At 40.0% G+C, this 17765-nt stretch overlaps 1 protein-coding gene across 10 annotated transcripts in view; it reads left to right on the forward strand.

Moving 5' to 3' along the window:
* anks1b (ankyrin repeat and sterile alpha motif domain containing 1B) overlaps positions 1-17765 on the forward strand; it is an 864202-nt gene that overhangs the window by 252871 nt on the left and 593566 nt on the right. For all 10 annotated transcript variants that reach the window (XM_059987507.1, XM_059987513.1, XM_059987511.1 and 7 more), the window contains one exon: positions 11512-11592. In XM_059987507.1, coding sequence (XP_059843490.1) covers positions 11512-11592 — 81 coding nt within the window. The remainder of the gene's footprint in view (positions 1-11511; positions 11593-17765) is intronic.

The raw sequence follows: 17765 nt of genomic DNA on the forward strand, positions 1-17765 counted from the left end.
TTAAATGCATGCCCTCTGGTATTAGACATTTCACCTCTGGGGGAAAAAAGATATTCTTTGTCTACTCTATCTATGCCTCTCATAATCTTATAAACCTGTCACATCTCCCCTCAGCCTCTGACGCTCCAGAGAAAGCAACCCAAGTTTGTCCAACCTCTCAGAGAATTAAATCAGGACTATTGTGTCAGGTGGATGCAAAAGGTTGCTGAGTCATTATTTCAGAGAGTGAGGAGACTGCTGTTTCTTTGTTAGAGGAGAATAACAACATGACGCACACTGAAGGTTGGAGGAGCAACATCTCATATTGTGTCAGGGTAGTCTCCAACCTGAGGGTATACACATCGATTTCTCTAAAAAAATATATAATTTTCCCCCGACCCCCTTCTCTCTTTGATCCATTCCCCTTTCTAGCTCTCTTCTTACCCCTTCTTTTCTACTCACTTCCCTCTGGTGTCTATCCTCCATCTCATTCTCCCATGGTACGTTGCCCTCTTCAGCCCTTTACCTCTTCCACCTATTCCGCCCCCCCCTCCGCTTCTTATTTCATCTTGCAATTCCCCACCCATGACCTTTCCCCCTCACTTGGTTCCATCTATCATCTGGCAGATTGTACTTCTTTCCCTCCCCAACCCTCATCTCCTTATTTTGGTTTCTTCCCCTTTCTTTTCCAGTTCTGGTGAAGGGTCTCAGCCCAAAATGTTTTCCATAAATGCTGCTTGGCTTGCTGAGTTCCTCCAGCATTTTATCTGGATTCCTCAAGATTTCCAGCATCTGCAGAACCTCTTGTGTTTAAAAATGTTTTGAATTCTTCCCATAGTTCCTCTTTAAATGCTGAATATACAAGAAGATAGCATTGCAGAGATCTGTATATTATTGTTGAGTTGCTGATGTTGGAGTGTCAATAATAAATCATTGAATTGCAGTGAAAGCAAGTTCAGTAATGAAGCTTTCCCTAGTTCCGCAAGGAGTACTTTAATAATCAGACTGTGGTTTTCAGGTGTCCTTCTAAAAACATAAGATACCATATTGCACCATGATAAACCTGCAGTGTTAAATACCACAGTTGAATATACTCTGCAAGTCATATTACTTTAATTAAAATTGTTTTTGTAACCAATGCTTTCACAGTATAAATGAAACAAAATGACTGGAGCAACAGAATTAACTGCAGATTTTCTCTGTATCTATAAAATATATAAACTAAACTTCCTGTGGCTCAAGGACTTTCATTCCTTGTGATTTTCTTTCCTTTTGTTTCACAATTCTTTCTGTAGTTCCAATAGTTCCATTTAATAGCAGAGAATGCATACAATATACAACCAGAAATTCTTGCTCTTCATAGACACCCATGAAAGCAGAGGAGTGGCAATAAAAACATTAGAACCCAAAGCCCCCCCTCCCCATGCACAAGCAGCAGCAAAGCATCAACCCTCCCCCTCCCCACGTATTTCAGCAAAAAGCATCAGCACCCACCAAGCACCAGTAGCAAAGCCCCCAAGAGAAATCATAACTTGCAGTACAACAAAAACTAATTGTCCACCCAACAATTTGACATGCCACAGTCTCTCTCCTCCCCCTCCCCACCTGTCTGCTCTCTCTCTCCCCCTCCCCCACCTCTCTCTCCCCTCGTCTCTCCTCCCTCTCTCCCCCTCCTGTCCTCTCTCTGCTCTCTTTCTCCTCTGTTTCCTCTCTCTCCTCTCCTCTTTCTCCCCTCTCTCCCTCCTCTCTCTATCTCTCTCTTTCTCTTCTCCCCCCCCCCCCCCAGCCCATTAGAAGTTGAAGAGAAGAGTCACAGAACGAGAGGGGGAACCAAAAAAAAACAATGGTCTTTCACTTTTCTGCTCAGTTAGTTTTGCAGTATTTGATTAATGTTTTTGATGTGATGATTGTTATTATTTCTCAAGACTCTTGTCTATTCTCTCCTCCAGATGTCGCAGAATTTCTCTGCATGGATCTCACCAAAGTTCTGTTGCTCAAACTTTCAGTTTCTTTTCAATGTGGCTCAAAATTGAACCCCCCTGAATCAATGAAAGTTATCTGCAAATGATCTAACTTGGAGAAGCTACTGTATAGGAATACTTGCATGGAAATGGCATTGCCACGGTTTTATGATTTCAAAACCAGCAGTTTGGATCACGTTCAATCCTATGGTAAATGGAGATGAGTGATTTAACACTAATTGAGAAAGGGAAGGCTTTGCAAACAATTCCACAGATAATGCTGGTGCAATCCAGCCTTTCAGCACACCAGACTAGGATAAAGCATTTGTAACTATTTTTGGTCAGTTGTGTAAAGTGAATGTGTTATGTTTTGTAACTCTAGAAACTAATCGAAAGCAAAACATGGGAGTTGGGAAACAGGTCTACTTCTTTATTGATGTGGTGATGTAATGGAGTGTGCCATTATTATAACCCATAATGAATTATGTAAACAACCAAAGAATGCTTATTCAAACAATTTATTTGCAATATTACACAAATATCTCTGAAATATTAAGAGCACTACACTCCTCCCTGCTTATACACAGTGTTCCACATAATACAACTACTATTTAGGTCTAAAGATTTATTCGCTGTGGAGGATTTCTTATTCTTGTGGGATAATGTCTTTTCTGACAAGAAGGTCACTCTGTTTGGCAGGTGAAACTAATGGTTTTGAAACAATCTCTTGTTCTGGGGCATTCTCTGTGCTCTGAGCCCATAATTTTCTAATCTTTTTAACGCTCTTTTGAGATGTTGGAGATGTTCCTTGTCATCCTCACCAGTTACTATGATGTCATCCAGGTAACACTGAGTGCCTGGGCAGCCTTGCAGCACCTTGTGCATGGATTCTGCCAGAGTGAGGGGCAGATGCTACTCCAAAAATAAACCTATTATAGAGATAAAACCCTTTGTGAGTGTCTGTGGTGAGAAACACCTTGGACTGTTCTTCCATCTCCATCTGTAGGTAGGCCTCAGTTAAGTCCACTTTGCTGAATTGTTTCCCTCCAAAGTTCAAAGTAAAATTTATGATCAGAGTACATACCATTGTTGTGTTCTTTATAAGTACCGTGGGTTTCTAATAACAAAACATATTCTGGAAGAATAGAAATAGAACTTATATTTAACAGCAACTATGTTTTAGCACTGCCACGCTTCTAGATCCTTCTGTCATTTCTGCGTATGCTCAGAACTCTGTCCAATCACATTCTGGCACATGGCACATGATATCATCACATCTTCCTTAAAAAGAAAAACAATTAGCAACATAAAAAAAAACACAAATGCATAGTTTAACATGTCTCTATCAGTCTCTCTGGGTGTTTACTAACACAAGTAGACTTTCTAAGTGGTTCACACAGTTCTTGTGTTTCATTGTTAATTTCATGGTTTGTCTGGTCTGGATCAGTTAATGGAAACTCTGAGTTGGCACTTCCTTGAGGTATTTGCAAAGAAATTGCAATTCATTCATTAACTGTGTAATCTCTTTTTTATGCTGAGACTTCATTTCAATAAAACTTCACAATTCCTTCACTTGTGCTTTCACTTCTTAAATTGGATCCTGATTCTTGTCACTCTTTGGCTTCAGATCAGTTTTGTACTGGACCGGCAAGTTTGGTTTTGGCTTTAATGCATTAAACTCAGATTCTGCAAGAACATTTACTTGCACTCCAGTATCAAGTTTAAACTGAATATTGTTTTGGTTCACTTGCAATGGCATTGTCTGTCATTCTTACTTTGTTTTCACAAAGAACATCAATATAAAATTCCTCACGTTCATTTTCAAGCACTGCATTTACGTATTTTATTTCCTTTGTACTTCTGCAACATTGTGAAAAATGATTACTCTTACTGTAGTCGTTGCACATTTTTCCATACACTGGGCAATTTTTAGGTCAGTGCTCCTGCCCACAGCGATCACAAAACTTTTTTCTTTCAAATGACGTCTTGCTCTCTGTCAGTTTCGTTGTCACCTCATTATTTTTTCTAATAGGCTCGCGCTTTGAAGTGTCTGCGCAGCTCTCAATAAAAAGCTCTTTAGCCTGCGACGTCATGGATTCTGAAGCTTTGCAGGGAATCAAAACTTTTTCCAAATCCACATCTGGTTCTCTTAAGCGTCTTTCTGTCAGAGCATTATCCAGAATGCAACAAACAGTTCCGTCTTTAATCAGAGAGTCCATCAGTTCTGCAAACTCGCATGGTTTACTGTGGTTTCTCAATTCCGTAACAAATTGATCAATCGTTTGACCAGCTCTCTATCAACAGGCAAAGATTTTGTACCTCTCATACGTCACATTGCGCTTCGGTATACAAAACGCTGTAAATTTGTCCATAATCGTTTTTAGATTCAAATTCTCTCCATTCTCAAAAGTAAAATGGTTATATACCTCAATTGCATCGTCCCCTATTATGTAGAGTAGAATCATAGCTTTCGTTTTTTCTGATTTTTTTTATCTGTTCCGATCGCCAATAAATAAATTTCAAAACATTGTTTGAATCTTCTCCAGGTTTCAGTTACGTTCCCAGTCAGCTGAAGTGTTTTCTGAGGTTGCAACCCTTCCATTTTTAAAGCTGTTAGCAAACACTAAAAATGTCTGCGCTCTTTTTCTTTGATTATCTTCGATTCTCCCGTTTCCGTATTCCTCTAGACCGACTTCTGACACCATATTGTGTTCTTTACATGTACTGTGTGTTTCTAATAACAAAATGTATTCTGGAAGAATAGAACTAGAACTTTTATTTAACAGCAAACAGCAACCACGTTTTAATACTGCCACGCTTCTAGATCATTCTGTCATTTCTGTGCATGCTCAGAACTCTGTCCAATCACGTTCTGACACGTGACACATGATATCACTATGTTAGCACATACAACCCTGAGATTCTTTTCCTGTGGGCATACTTAGTAAATCTATAAAACAGTAACTGTAAACTGCGAACATCAGGAACTGTTAGCTGTGAACAAACAGTGCAAATGCAGATATAAACAAAAAGCAATAAATAACGAGCATGAAATAACAATTTAAGAGTCTTTAAATGAGTGTAGCTATCCCCTTTTGTCCAAGAGCCTGATGGTTGAGGGTTCTCTTAAAGCTGGTGCTGCAAGTCCTGAGGCTCTTGTACCTTCTACCTGATGGCAGTATGCGAGAAAAGAGCATGGCTTGTGTGGTGAGGATGTTTGATAATGGATCCTGCTTTTCTACGGCAACGTTTCATGTAGATGTGCTCAATGTTTGGAAGGGTTTTACCCGTGATTTACTGAGCCAAATTCACTACCTTTTGTAGGATTTTCCACTCATTGGTGATCCCATACCAGGCCATAATCCAGCCAGTCAGCACACATCTATAGAAGTTTGCCAAGGATTTCGATGACACGCCGAGTCTCTGCAGACTCCCGAGGACGGAGAGGCACTGTCATGCTTTCTTCACAATAGTATGTATATGATGGGTCCAGGACAGGTCCACTGAGATAGTGACAGCCAGGAATTTGAAGTTGCTGATCCCTTGATGATTACTGGCTTATGGACCTCTGGTTTCCCTCTCCTGAAGTCTACAATCAGATCCTTGGTCTTATTGAGATTGAGTGAGAGGTTGTTGTCATTACAGCACTTCGCCAAGTTTTCAATCTCCCTCTTGTATGCTGAATCATTACCACCTTTGATACAGCTCTCAACAGTGGTGTCATCAGCAAATTTATAAAGGGTGTTGGAGCTGTACTTAGTCATAGGTGTAAAGTGAGTAGAGCAGGAGCTAAGTACACATCCCTGTGGTGTTCCTGGGCTGATAGAGATTGTGCAGGAGATGTTTTTGCCAATCTGAACCAACTGGGGTCTACAAGTGAAGAAATCCACGTTACACATGGCCCAGGTCTAGGAGTCTACTGATTAGTTTTTGTGGACAATGGTGTTAAATGCTGAGCTGTAATCAATAAAGAGCATCCTGATGAATGCATATTTGCTGTTCAGATGTTCCAGGGTTGTGTGAAGAGCCAGCGAGATAGCATCTGCTGTAGACCTGTTGCTTCAGTAGGCAAGTTGGAGCAGATCCAAATTGCCACACAGACAGGAGCTGCTATACTTCAACACCAGTCTCTTGAAACATTTCATCACTGTGAATGTAAGTGCCGCTGGTTCACAAGGATATCCTCTATCCTTGACAGAGGGTATTGATCTACTTACAGTACAGGGTTAATGGTGACCTTATAATCACCACAGATCATGACAAAATTATCTACTGGGACTACTAACATTGCCCATGGGCTCCACTCAATCTTGGAAAGAATTCTTTCAGCCTCCGTGCAAACTAGTTCACTGGCTACTTTCTCATGGATGGTATAAGGAACCAGATGGGCTTTGTAAAATTTGGTTGTGGCATTTTCATTAAACACCATTTTATCCTCGATATCTTTGAGTTTTCCAGTGCCATCACTGAACACTGCTGTGGCATCATCCAGTACCTTTTTATTTTGCTTTTAGTTGACTCTGTTGCATGCAAGTTATGGATGGATCTCCAATGAGGTTGTAGCTGTCCCAGCCAGTCATGGCATCACAATGTTGGCCTTCCTGCTTTTACCATATTCAAGCCCAGTGTGGCTTGTTGGTTGTTGTATATCAGTGTTACGTATGTCATTCTCAGAGAAGTTATCTTTTTTCGAGTATAAATTCTTAGTTGGATATCTGCAGGCTTCAGTTCAGTATCTTTGAAATGCCATTCAAGCTCATTTTGTGGAATGACTGAAAAGGCCAATTGCATTTTAATTAATTTGCCATTCACTTCCGGTGTAAGCCATATTGCTTGTCTAATGTTACTTTTCTCATTGTAAATCTCAAAGCCACTCAGTCCTGTGTCACTCTCATCATTATGACTTTTCAACAACAACGTGCATATTAGTCCTCTTTTTGAAACTGCAACTTGAGTTTTTATCTGTTTCTGTTCACTGTGCAGTCCACTTATTCTTGTCTGCTTGACATGCTCCTTGTATGTGTCCTACTTTGTTGCATTTTCTGTATGTCTTGCCTTTAAACCTGCATTGGGCTGCTGTATGTGAGCCTCTATAACAGTGGTAACACAATTTGTTGGGCCAGACAGGTTTCTGTTTCATCATCATCGTTATGCACCTTGTCATATGATATGGGCGATCATAGTCTATGACCATGATTGTTCTTGGCAAATTTTGCTACAGAAGTGGTTTGCCGTTGTCTTCTGGGCAAAGTCTTTACAAAACGGGTGACCCCTATCATTACCAATACTCTTCAGAGATTGTCTGCCTGGCATCAGTGGTCACATAACCCAGACTTGTGATATGCACCAGCTGCTCAAATGACCATCCACCACCTGCTCCCATGGCTTCACGTGACCCTGATTTGGGGGGGGGGCGTCTAAGCAGGTGGAACTCCTTGTCTAAGGAGGGATGGAGCGCCTTACATCTCTCCATCCCACCACCTAAGGTGTCTGTTTAGATGTCATTACACCACCACAGGAGAGATCACTCAGTTTGTGGAGTCTGACAAGAAAGCATTCAAAAACAGTTCATAAGAGAAGCACAACTCACCTTTAAAAGAGCAGTTCAAATCTCTGTATCAATGGAAACAGCAAACAGGCACAATTGAGTGTGAAAAAATTGTAGCGTGGATTTTTTTCTGTTTAGACATTGCAGTACTATTTATCACTATTTATGAACTCATGGCTATACATGTTGTTTGTTAATTTCGTTAATTTTTTGTCTTAAAACTCAAACCGCCTCTCTGTCCCCTTTTGAAGAAACATGAGCTGTGTTTCTTTGAAAATTTGAATGTCTCTCTCCCCTTGTGAAGCCAAAAACATGCTGTGCTTCAAATGGTAGGTAGTCATCTTGGATTCACTTCAAAGCTTTCTCATTGCCACTGTTATGTTTGTATCCCCAGAAACTAATTTGAAAGTATAACACAGGACCTGGGAAATTCATCTAATTAGTCTTACTTCTTTAGTGATGGGTCCCCTTATGATGTGGTGGGGTAATGACGTATGCCATTAACATACTTTTACATATAACCGGTAAGCAAACAATGAGTGCTTAATCAAACAATGTATATACACTATTACTCAAAATAGTAAATAGACTACAGAATGATGCACCTCAACCTCTTTCAGGGAGAGGTTCCATGTATCGCTGAAGCCAGTCTTTAGTCAATTTGAATAATTCCACATGGTTACTTTTAGCAGCAAAAGCTTTGACTCCAGCTGTTTTCCAGTCATTGTGCTGGAGATTTGTTCTACAGGGCTCACCACCTGTATATTTGGGTGGTTCCAGTGCCGTTCCAGTAGTGGCTCCCCTGGCAGTGTGGAAAATTTGCCTGGTGAATTGCTTAAAAAAACTGGGAAAGTCATTTCACCAAATCACTGCCTCGTCATGCCACACTGATCAGCAAATTATTAGAAGGTGTTGGCAAAGTTGCTATGAATGAGTTTAATCTTTGGATTGTGGGAAGAAACTGGAGAACCTGGAGAAAATACACGCATTCCACAGGGGTGACATACAGAGACTCCTTAAAGAAGATGCTGGGATTGAACTCTGATTCTGACGCCACGAGGCGTAATTGCATCTTGTTTACTGTTACGCTATCATAGGATAATTCATGCAATAGAACACCTGGACCCCTCTTGGCTCTGCTCATTTGTCGCTTCTGCCATGTAGATAATTAGCTGCACAAACTCACACCTCCGCACATAATACTCCATTTGCCAGGTTTTCACCCAGTCACTCCATCTGTGTATCCCACTGCCGAAGCAGAGCAAGCAGGACAATAGGACATTTGGATTGACAAATTGTGACAGACAACTTGCATGGGAGGCCAACAAAAGATTGGTCAGAATGGGAGGGGATTGGAGAATTAAACTTACATGTGACCTGAAGCTCAAAGGCACGTTTATGGTCTGAACAGAAATATTCTGCAGGCTGCCACCTGATCAGTGATTGGTTTCCCTGATGTAGAGAATGTGAAACCATAATCTGAACACTGAATGCAGTGTGTGAGAAGAGAGAGTGAAGTGCTACTTCATCTGGAAAGACTGCTTACTTACTTACTAGCCATTACACTGCTGGTGTTTAGGTAGCAACGAAAGTCCTCCATCTCTGGTGGTGTTCAAGGCTTCCTTTATTCACTATTGTCAGTCATGCAAGACCTGGGTGGAGACTCGGGAATACTGTCGCAATCAGATGCAGAAGGATTCTTTATTGCTGTTGCTGTAACAGTTTTGTTTGACAAGTCAGGGTTGCTAGGTCTGAGCTGAACCCCTGAACCTGGAGGACTGGTGGGCCACTCCTAGTCTGGCCTCTTCCCTTTGACCTGCTTGGCATGGGTAACCCTGCCAAGAGCCAAAGCTTTAAGCCCTGAATCCAGCCATCAGAATTCTTCAGGTCATTGAATCATGCAAGTCTTAACAAGATTTTGGTCCTCTTGGAGGGAAAGACAAGCTTAGGTCGTTGAATACATGCTGTCCCTGGGTTATGGATGCCCATAAGTCCAAATAAACTCCCATAATGTTAGTTCACTCAAAAGTCTGTTATAGGTACAGTATACATATTCTTACGAATAGTAGAAGGAGTTTCCTCTTCCCTCCACCTATAGTAATAGTTTTTACTTATGTGTTATTTATTGATGCTATTTATTACTTTACTGAGGAGGTATAGTTCCAAATGATTTTTGACTATTTTTCAATTTACGGACAAAATCATCTTATAGGCATGTGTCAAAACAGAATCCATTTGTTACCCGGACACAAGGGAAAAGGTTGTACATGAGCAGGTATTTCACTGTCTGCAGTTCAGTGGGAAAGTGCAAAGGGAGTATTTGGTCGAGAAGTAAAAAGCAAGTCAGAAGTTTGATAGGTATTGAGTAGGGAAGATGTGCCTGATGGTTGAGTCTTGTTGCAGGCAGCGAAAGTCAGGGAGATTGATTCCTGAATGTTCAAATTGATGCGGTGCAGTTTGAGAATAAAGGATGTTTCAAGTGCAGAAAATATAAACAACTGGAAAATTGAATACTTTCACAAAAAAACACAACCAAACCAAAATGCTGGAATAACTCAGCAGGTCAGGCAGCATCTATGGAAATGAACAAACAGTCGATGTTTCGGCCCGAGGCTCTTCATTTATTGTTTAAGCTCTGTCTTATTTTGTGATGCATTCATTCAACCAGCCAACAGAATAATTCTTAGATATTGCCCTTATCCATTTATTGACTTTGTCAGTACCGAGTTTAGAAAGTCATTAGATATTTGATTGTTCAAATTTATTTTTCAGGATTGAATACCGAGAAGTTTAGAAAAAACTAATCATGTCATTTGAGACTAGTATTTAACAAAGATTGCTGTCTAATCTATTACAGTTCAGCAGCTGTTTTTTAAGAATAGAAGACACTGTAGAAATGTTCTGCTCTGATCCCATGCGACTGTTTCCAGAGGCACTGAAATGGAAACAAGTTGGGTGGTTCAGGTACTGCAGATGATATTAATATTCCAGTAAAAGATCCTCTGTATTAGAAAACACATGCTCATTAGCAAATTAAAGAATAAAACAAAGTATAAAGAGTAATATTGTCTAACATAAGTGTACACACGGGTTAGCGATGTCACCTTTTGACATTTTATTGTTAGATTTATGGTGGTTTCATAATAATAGAGGGAAAGGATTTTGTTTTAATCTTGAACTCTGCACAAGAATAGAGTCCAGGAGTTCCAAGAAACATTTAGCTGTGGGAATAGGAGTTTGGAAACCAAATAGCATTTACATTTTGGCATTTAAAGTGGAAAGTGATGCCCTGGAGAAATGATCATATGATCTGGCAGAGCTGAACAGATAAAATTGATGTGAGTTTGTTCATGACGGAACTAAATAGAGGAACACCTTCCAAAAGCCACTTTGTCAGATCTGGTTGCTATTACATGCATAGTTTCATAATATTTATCTAATTTCCACTGAATGCTGAATGAGAAATTGAGGGTGCCACGGTAGTGTAGCAGTTAGCACGACCCTATTACAGCTCAGAACTTTGGAGTTCAGAGTTCAATCCCAGCATCCTCTGTAAGGAAAGTTTGTATGTTCTTCCCTGTGCATGTGGGTTTCCATGAGGTGCTCCAGATTCCTTCCACAGTCCAAAGACATACTGGTTAATAGGCTAATTGGTCATTGTAAATTGTCCTGGATTGGGCTCGGTTTGTATCGTCAGGTTGTTGGGTGGTGTGGCTTGGTTGATCTGAAGGGTCTGTTCCACTCTTTATCTCTAAATTTAAAAAAAAGAAATAGAATCAAAGCATACATTTAAAAACTTTAAATATCAATATGGAATACTGTAAGTCACATCTGGTTTCAGCAATTCTGCTTTACCTTCTGGTAACCTTATATAATGTGATTAGATGGCAATCAATGCCACTTCTATTTGATTTAAAAATACTTTATGGGCTCAGTATTATTGCAGGTTGTATTGTGTGTGGGATTGAATTTAATAAATGATTGTAACATTACTTCAGCCTTTATTTTTGTATTCTCTTTCAGCATTTGGCGGGGGCCCAACGTAAACTGTACAGATACCTGTGGTTACACAGCCTTGCATCATGCAGCTCTGAACGGACACAAGTAAGTGATGGAAAATGCACTTTTTAAAATGACAGTAATGGACCTAAATAAACACGATAGAATATTTCTGTGACTTTTCTCCTCTTAAAATAAAAGATGGGCTTCTTCCTCACAGCCTTGTGAACATACCGTACATCACAACATAGAAAATATATTTCTGTTCTTGGTCAGCTGGCCTGGGTGTATTCTTGAGTTAGTAACTCATCACCAATGAAGTACTCGTGCAAACTGAGTCGCAGTATTAGATCAAAAACCCCAATGTACTGTACCCCTAAATTATTTTTAAAAGAATCAGGTTTAATATCACCCACATATGTTGTGAAATTTGTTGACTTTACAGCAGCAGTACAGTGCAATACATAATAATCAAAAAAAGATGTGAATTACAGTAAGTATGTGTGTGTAAATATAAAATAGTTAAATATGTAATACAAAAAAAAAAGTAGTAGTAGTTCATGGTTTGTATTGAGAGCAAAAGAGAAAGCACAAAACCATCGTAATGATATATTCAAAGATAACCAATTGCACCTTTTTAGTTTGTAAATAGTGGCACTGAGTCCAATGGGTTGTTTGAGTTTGAGGAAAAATTCCCTCGGGAAGAGTCACTGGAACAAACCCAGATTAATTTAAAGGCAGTGCAAAGTCAGTATATTAAAATGATGGATCGAGTTCATCACTAAGAATGTGTATAAAAGGAGGTATTATTTATCAGCTCTAACTAATTTTCCTCTTTAAAGATTTAAAAAGAAATTTCTGCTGACTTATGTACAAATGACTTGCTTGTTCTCCGAGTCGTTTGATTTGGCTTAATCTTCATATAAGCCAGGGAAATGCAATTGAAAATGATTGTAGTTTTATCTTCTATACTTGGATATCTGGGTAAATGAGACTTAATGTTCAAAGTAAATTTATTATCGAAGTACACATGTCACCATGTACAAGCATAAGATTCATTGTCTTGTGGACATACTGTACTCAATAAATCCACAGAATAATAACCAGAACAGAATCAGTGAAAAGCCGCCCAACTTGGGTGTTCAACCAATGTGCAAACGTGTGAAAAGTGTGAAAAAATTTTTCATGAACTGTGAAAATACAAAAAGGAAGAAATAATAATCTATTGTTAAGGACCTCCATCACCCAAGACATGCCCTCTTCTCATTGATACCATTAGGGAGGAGGTACAGGAGCCTGAAGGCAATATTCAACAATTCAGGAACAGCTTTTTCCCCTCTCACATTTGATTTCTGAATGGACGTTGAACCCATGAACACTACTTCACTGCTTGTTTTTGCACTACTTATTTCATTTAACTATTTTATATATATATATGCGTATGGATATTGTGTATATATATTTACTGTGTTATGTGGCCTGCAACAATGAATATAGAATTGAGTCAGGTTTTATAAACAAACATAAACATTTATTAAACTCTGCTCAACAAAAATGAAAAGTAAACAAACGACTAACTTAACCGGAAGTTAATTGCTATACGGCAACTTAACAAACAGCCAAATTCTGGAATAGTTCTTAAAGTGGTAAATTCAAACACAGTCTTAAAGTGGTAAATTCAAAAGTCCAAGTGATTTATACAGTCAGTAAGGAGAGACTTTACTGGAACACCAATTTCTCCAAAGAAAATGACAAAACTGCTGATCACAGTCGAGAGATGCCTTGTCGAAAGGATTCACGACAAAGGAAATAAAACGGCTTAAAGGAGCTGACCTTTTGCTTGGCGAATGAGAACTGCACAAATCTTCCTGATCTTACAGGGGTTATCTCAGATGCAGGTCACTATTTCTGAACGAAGATTCAAGAAGGTCGATCGTGTATTAAACTGCTGAATGAAACCAACTTTACTCGATCCTTCGGGTTCCCGTACTTTGGTAAAGTCTTCACTTTCCAACTTGACTGTAAAGGTAAATCAAAGATGTGACAAACCAGAACAGGCAGCGATTGGTGAAACTGCCGGCACAATGGTTTTTGCTTCTTAATACAGAAAGTAGAAATTCCACTTTAACAATGAAACTGCGTCATGAGACAAATACGCAGCAAAGCTAAATAACGAAATACACCGAACTAACTGCGTCACAGCAGGGGTTTCCCCTTATATACCTGTTGGAACGTAACATCATGTGACCACACACCGGCGGGAAAATTATATCATGTGACCTTACACTGACGGGAAAATTACATCACCCCACCATCACAAGACAAATGCATCATGCTCACAAGATACTCAATTACATCATGGTCATAAGACAGAAAACAAGATACCCACAGAGTATGTAACAACTGGAATTACTTGTTTTATTATGTATTGCAATGTACTGCTGCTGCAAAACAACAAATTTCACGATATGCCGGTGATATTAAACCTGATTCTGATTCTGATAATACAGACAGACAGACATACTTTATTGATCCCGAGGGAAATTGGGTTTCGTTACAGCTGCACCAACCAAGAATAGCGTATTGGCTCAGGGTGTCTGACACTCCAAGGGAGGAGTTGCAAAGTTTGACGGCCACAGGCAGGAATGACTTCCTATGACGCTCAGTGTTGCATCTCGGTGGAATGAGTCTCTGGCTGAATATACTGCTGTGCCTAACCAGTACATTATGGAGTGGATGGGAGTCATTGTCCAAAATGGCATGCAACTTGGACAGCATCCTCTTTTCAGACACCACCGTCTGAGAGTCCAGTTCCAGCCCCACAACATCACTGGCCTTATGAATGAGTTTGTTGATTCTGTTGGTGTCTGCTACCCTCAGCCTGCTGCCCCAGCACACAACAGCAAAAATGATAGCACTGGCCACCACAGACTCATAGAGCATCCTCAGCATTGTCCAGCAGATGTTAAAGGACCTCAGTCTCCTCAGGAAATAGAGACGGCTCTGACCCTTCTTGTAGACAGCCAAAGTGTTCTTTGACCAGTCCAGTTTATTGTCAATTCTTATCCGCAGGTATTTGTAATCCTCCACCATGTCCACACTGACCCCTTGGATGGAAGCAGGGGTGACCGGTGCCTTAGCCCTCCTCAGGTCCACCACCAGCTCCTTAGTCTTTTTCACATTAAGCTGCAGATGGTTCTGCTCACACCATGTGACAAAGTTTCCCACCGTAGCCCTGTACTCAGCCTCATCTCCCTTGCTGATGCATCCAACTATGGCAGAGTCATCAGAAAACTTCTGAAGTTGGCAAGACTCTGCAGTAGTTGAAGTCCGAGGTGTAGATGGTGAAGAGAAAGGGAGACAGGACAGTCCCCTGTGGAGCCCCAGTACTGCGCACGTACTGTGGTCTGCCAGTCAGGTGATCAATAATCCATGACACCAGGGAAGCATCCACCTGCATCACTGTCAGCTTCTCACCCAGCAGAACAGGGCGGATGGTATTGAACACACTGGAGAAGTCAAAAAACATGACCCTCACAGTGCTCGCTGGATTGTCCAGGTGGGCGTAGACATGGTTCAGCAGGTAGACAATGGCATCCTCAACTCCTAGTTGGGGCTGATAGGTGAACTGGAGGGGGTCTAAGTGTAATAAATAAATCAGCAATAAATAGTGAGAACATGAGATGAAGAGTCCTCGAATGTGAGTCATTTGTGGGAACATTTCAATGACGGGCAAGTGAAGTTGAGTGAGGTTATCCCCTATGAGGCAAATGTCAATTTGAGCATTCTGCCTAATGTATTGCCACATTTAAATTAAAATGTACATGTGGGATAAAAATAGGGTCTTTATTACTCCTTGGAAAACCTGATGGCTGATGAATTACTTGTTTTGTGATATGATGACTCAAATATAACAAGATCTCAATTAAAATTTGCAATTAAAGCTTCAAGTAAAAGCAAATCAAAAATATTTTAGCTGAGCTTATCCTTACATTTTAACCTTAATTTCTAAACTTGCATCTTGGTTTTAGTTTAAATTTGAAGGTAGTCCATTGCATTTTTAAATTATTTAAGCTAAAATGAATCTGTCAGTGTAAGTAAATCAACTTTTTAAATCAGTACTGATCTTGAAGTGCATGCTGTTCAAAATGAAAAGCCTGATCATTCTGATTTCCAGTACCTCAGTTCTCAGATGGTAGAGTTGAAAAAAAGGCACGGAAATCTATTATTTTGCCAATTACCACTGCTCCGATGTTTTTACAGTTTCCCCAAAGTAAGGAACCTGGCCATATGCCTACTGTAGATATAAGATAAACACAGCTGCAGAGCTGAGGCTATAGTTCATTCTTAGGCATTAGATGGAAAGGTTGTCCTATATTTCAAGAGCAACAAGGAAACTTAAGCACGAGGAAATCTGCAGATGCTGAAAATTCAAACAACACACACAAAATGCTGGTGGCCAGGCAGCATCTATAGGAAGAAGTACAGTCGATGTTTTGGGCTGAGACCCTTTGTCAGGACGGCCAGTGTGCATTTCCACCCAGCTCCTCTGTTTATAAATATGGGGATCTGAATTCAGGGACTTCCTGCAGTATGTTGTCCAAGTGATCATCCCGACAAATATGTTATTTGTGATTGGTTAATGCAGTAAATGTGCAATGTATAGGTGTGAAGACTGTTTGAATTATTTGTTCACTTGCATAACTAATTCTACCTTATTTATCAAAGGGATCCCATTGTAAGTGGGCTGTGGAATTAGTTGCAGTTAGAAGGTTTAGGAGTTACAGATTGTGCAGGAGCTAATCATATGAATTGTAAAGGTACAGTCAGGTCATTTGTAATTGTCAGCCCAGAATCAGAATCAGGTTAAATATCACTGGCAAATGTGATATTCATTGTTACTGGATCATAGACTGGGGTAATTTGTACTCTGTACAAGGATCCCCATAAGTGTTATTATGAAGGCCCCAGAGGAGAAAGGCTTAGTTTCAGTAAACTGTTTAAAATGTAGGGTCCAACTTGGCTGCGCAATAGATTCGATTGCGTTACGGAGGGCCGATCAGCAACATATCATTAGGTCTATTAGTGTGAAAAGCTGCTTAATGGACAATCAATCCTCTCTGAACCAATCTTGTACTTTGCGTTAATCAGCCTTTATCTGCATGCCTTGACTGTTCAGTTCAACTCCACTACTAACGCAGTCCCAAATTAAAGAGCAACTGAAATAAATCAAACATTAAAAAACATTATCCAGCACATGAAGAACATGAGAGCTTACTGCTTTCCTTGGGTGTTTTCTGAATGTGAACTGATGCTTTATATATGTGCTACTGTGGGAGTGGTGATATATCAGCCAGCTGGGAATGGAGGCATATTTTAAATTCTAGTAATTGGCATTACTTCTGAAATATTTTCCTATATTTAGCTATCTATGAATTATGCATAAGACAGTGACTAAAACTGTTTCAATATCACCCACATTCTTTCATCAGAGAGATTGGGATTGTAGCAAAGTTCCTCTATTATCAAAGCAAATATTGGCAATCTCACACCAGTAACATTTGCAATCTGGTCTGTTTGACAGAAACAATTCACTAGAAGTTCATTTGCACAACAAACCACAATCTGTCTTTTGAGGAAAAGGGATTTTGCCAACTGGCAGATCACTTCATTAACCTTGATATATGCACACTCTGCCTAAAATGGCTGATTTGCTCTGATGGATGAAATAACTAAAATGATTTTGAGCTGAGATACCGAAAAAAACCACGACAGTTTATTGCAAACAAGAGGAAATCTGCAGATGCTGGAAATCCAAGCAATACACATAAAATGCTGGAGGAACTTTGCGGGCCAGGCAGCATTTATGGAAAGAGTACAGTTGACGTTTGAGGCCGAGACCCTTCAGCAGGACCCTTCTGAAGGGTCTCAGCCTGAAACGTCGAATGTACTCTTTTCCATAGATGCTGCCTGGCCTGCTGAGTTCCTCCAGCATTTTGTGTGAGCAACGGTTTATTACAGATTTAAGTGTAGGTCCAGCAGTTAAGAGAGTGGGGATCAACTAAACCTGCTGTCACCACGGTTGTGAATGCTGCTATTCCTTCTCCTGAATAGGGTGTGCAGAGTGTTCCAGTTGTTCTGCACCTGTGTACAGTATTTAGTTATCGTTCCTGAGAGGCAGAGAAGACATTTAAATTGGAGAACTGGTTTGAGAAGAGCCAGGAATGCATTTCCAAGTGTCAGAAGATTAAGATGAGACCTTTGATATTTTTTAAAGT

The sequence above is a fragment of the Hypanus sabinus genome, chromosome 13 (genome assembly GCF_030144855.1).
Source record: "Hypanus sabinus isolate sHypSab1 chromosome 13, sHypSab1.hap1, whole genome shotgun sequence".
NCBI classification, from domain to species: Eukaryota; Metazoa; Chordata; class Chondrichthyes; order Myliobatiformes; family Dasyatidae; genus Hypanus; species Hypanus sabinus.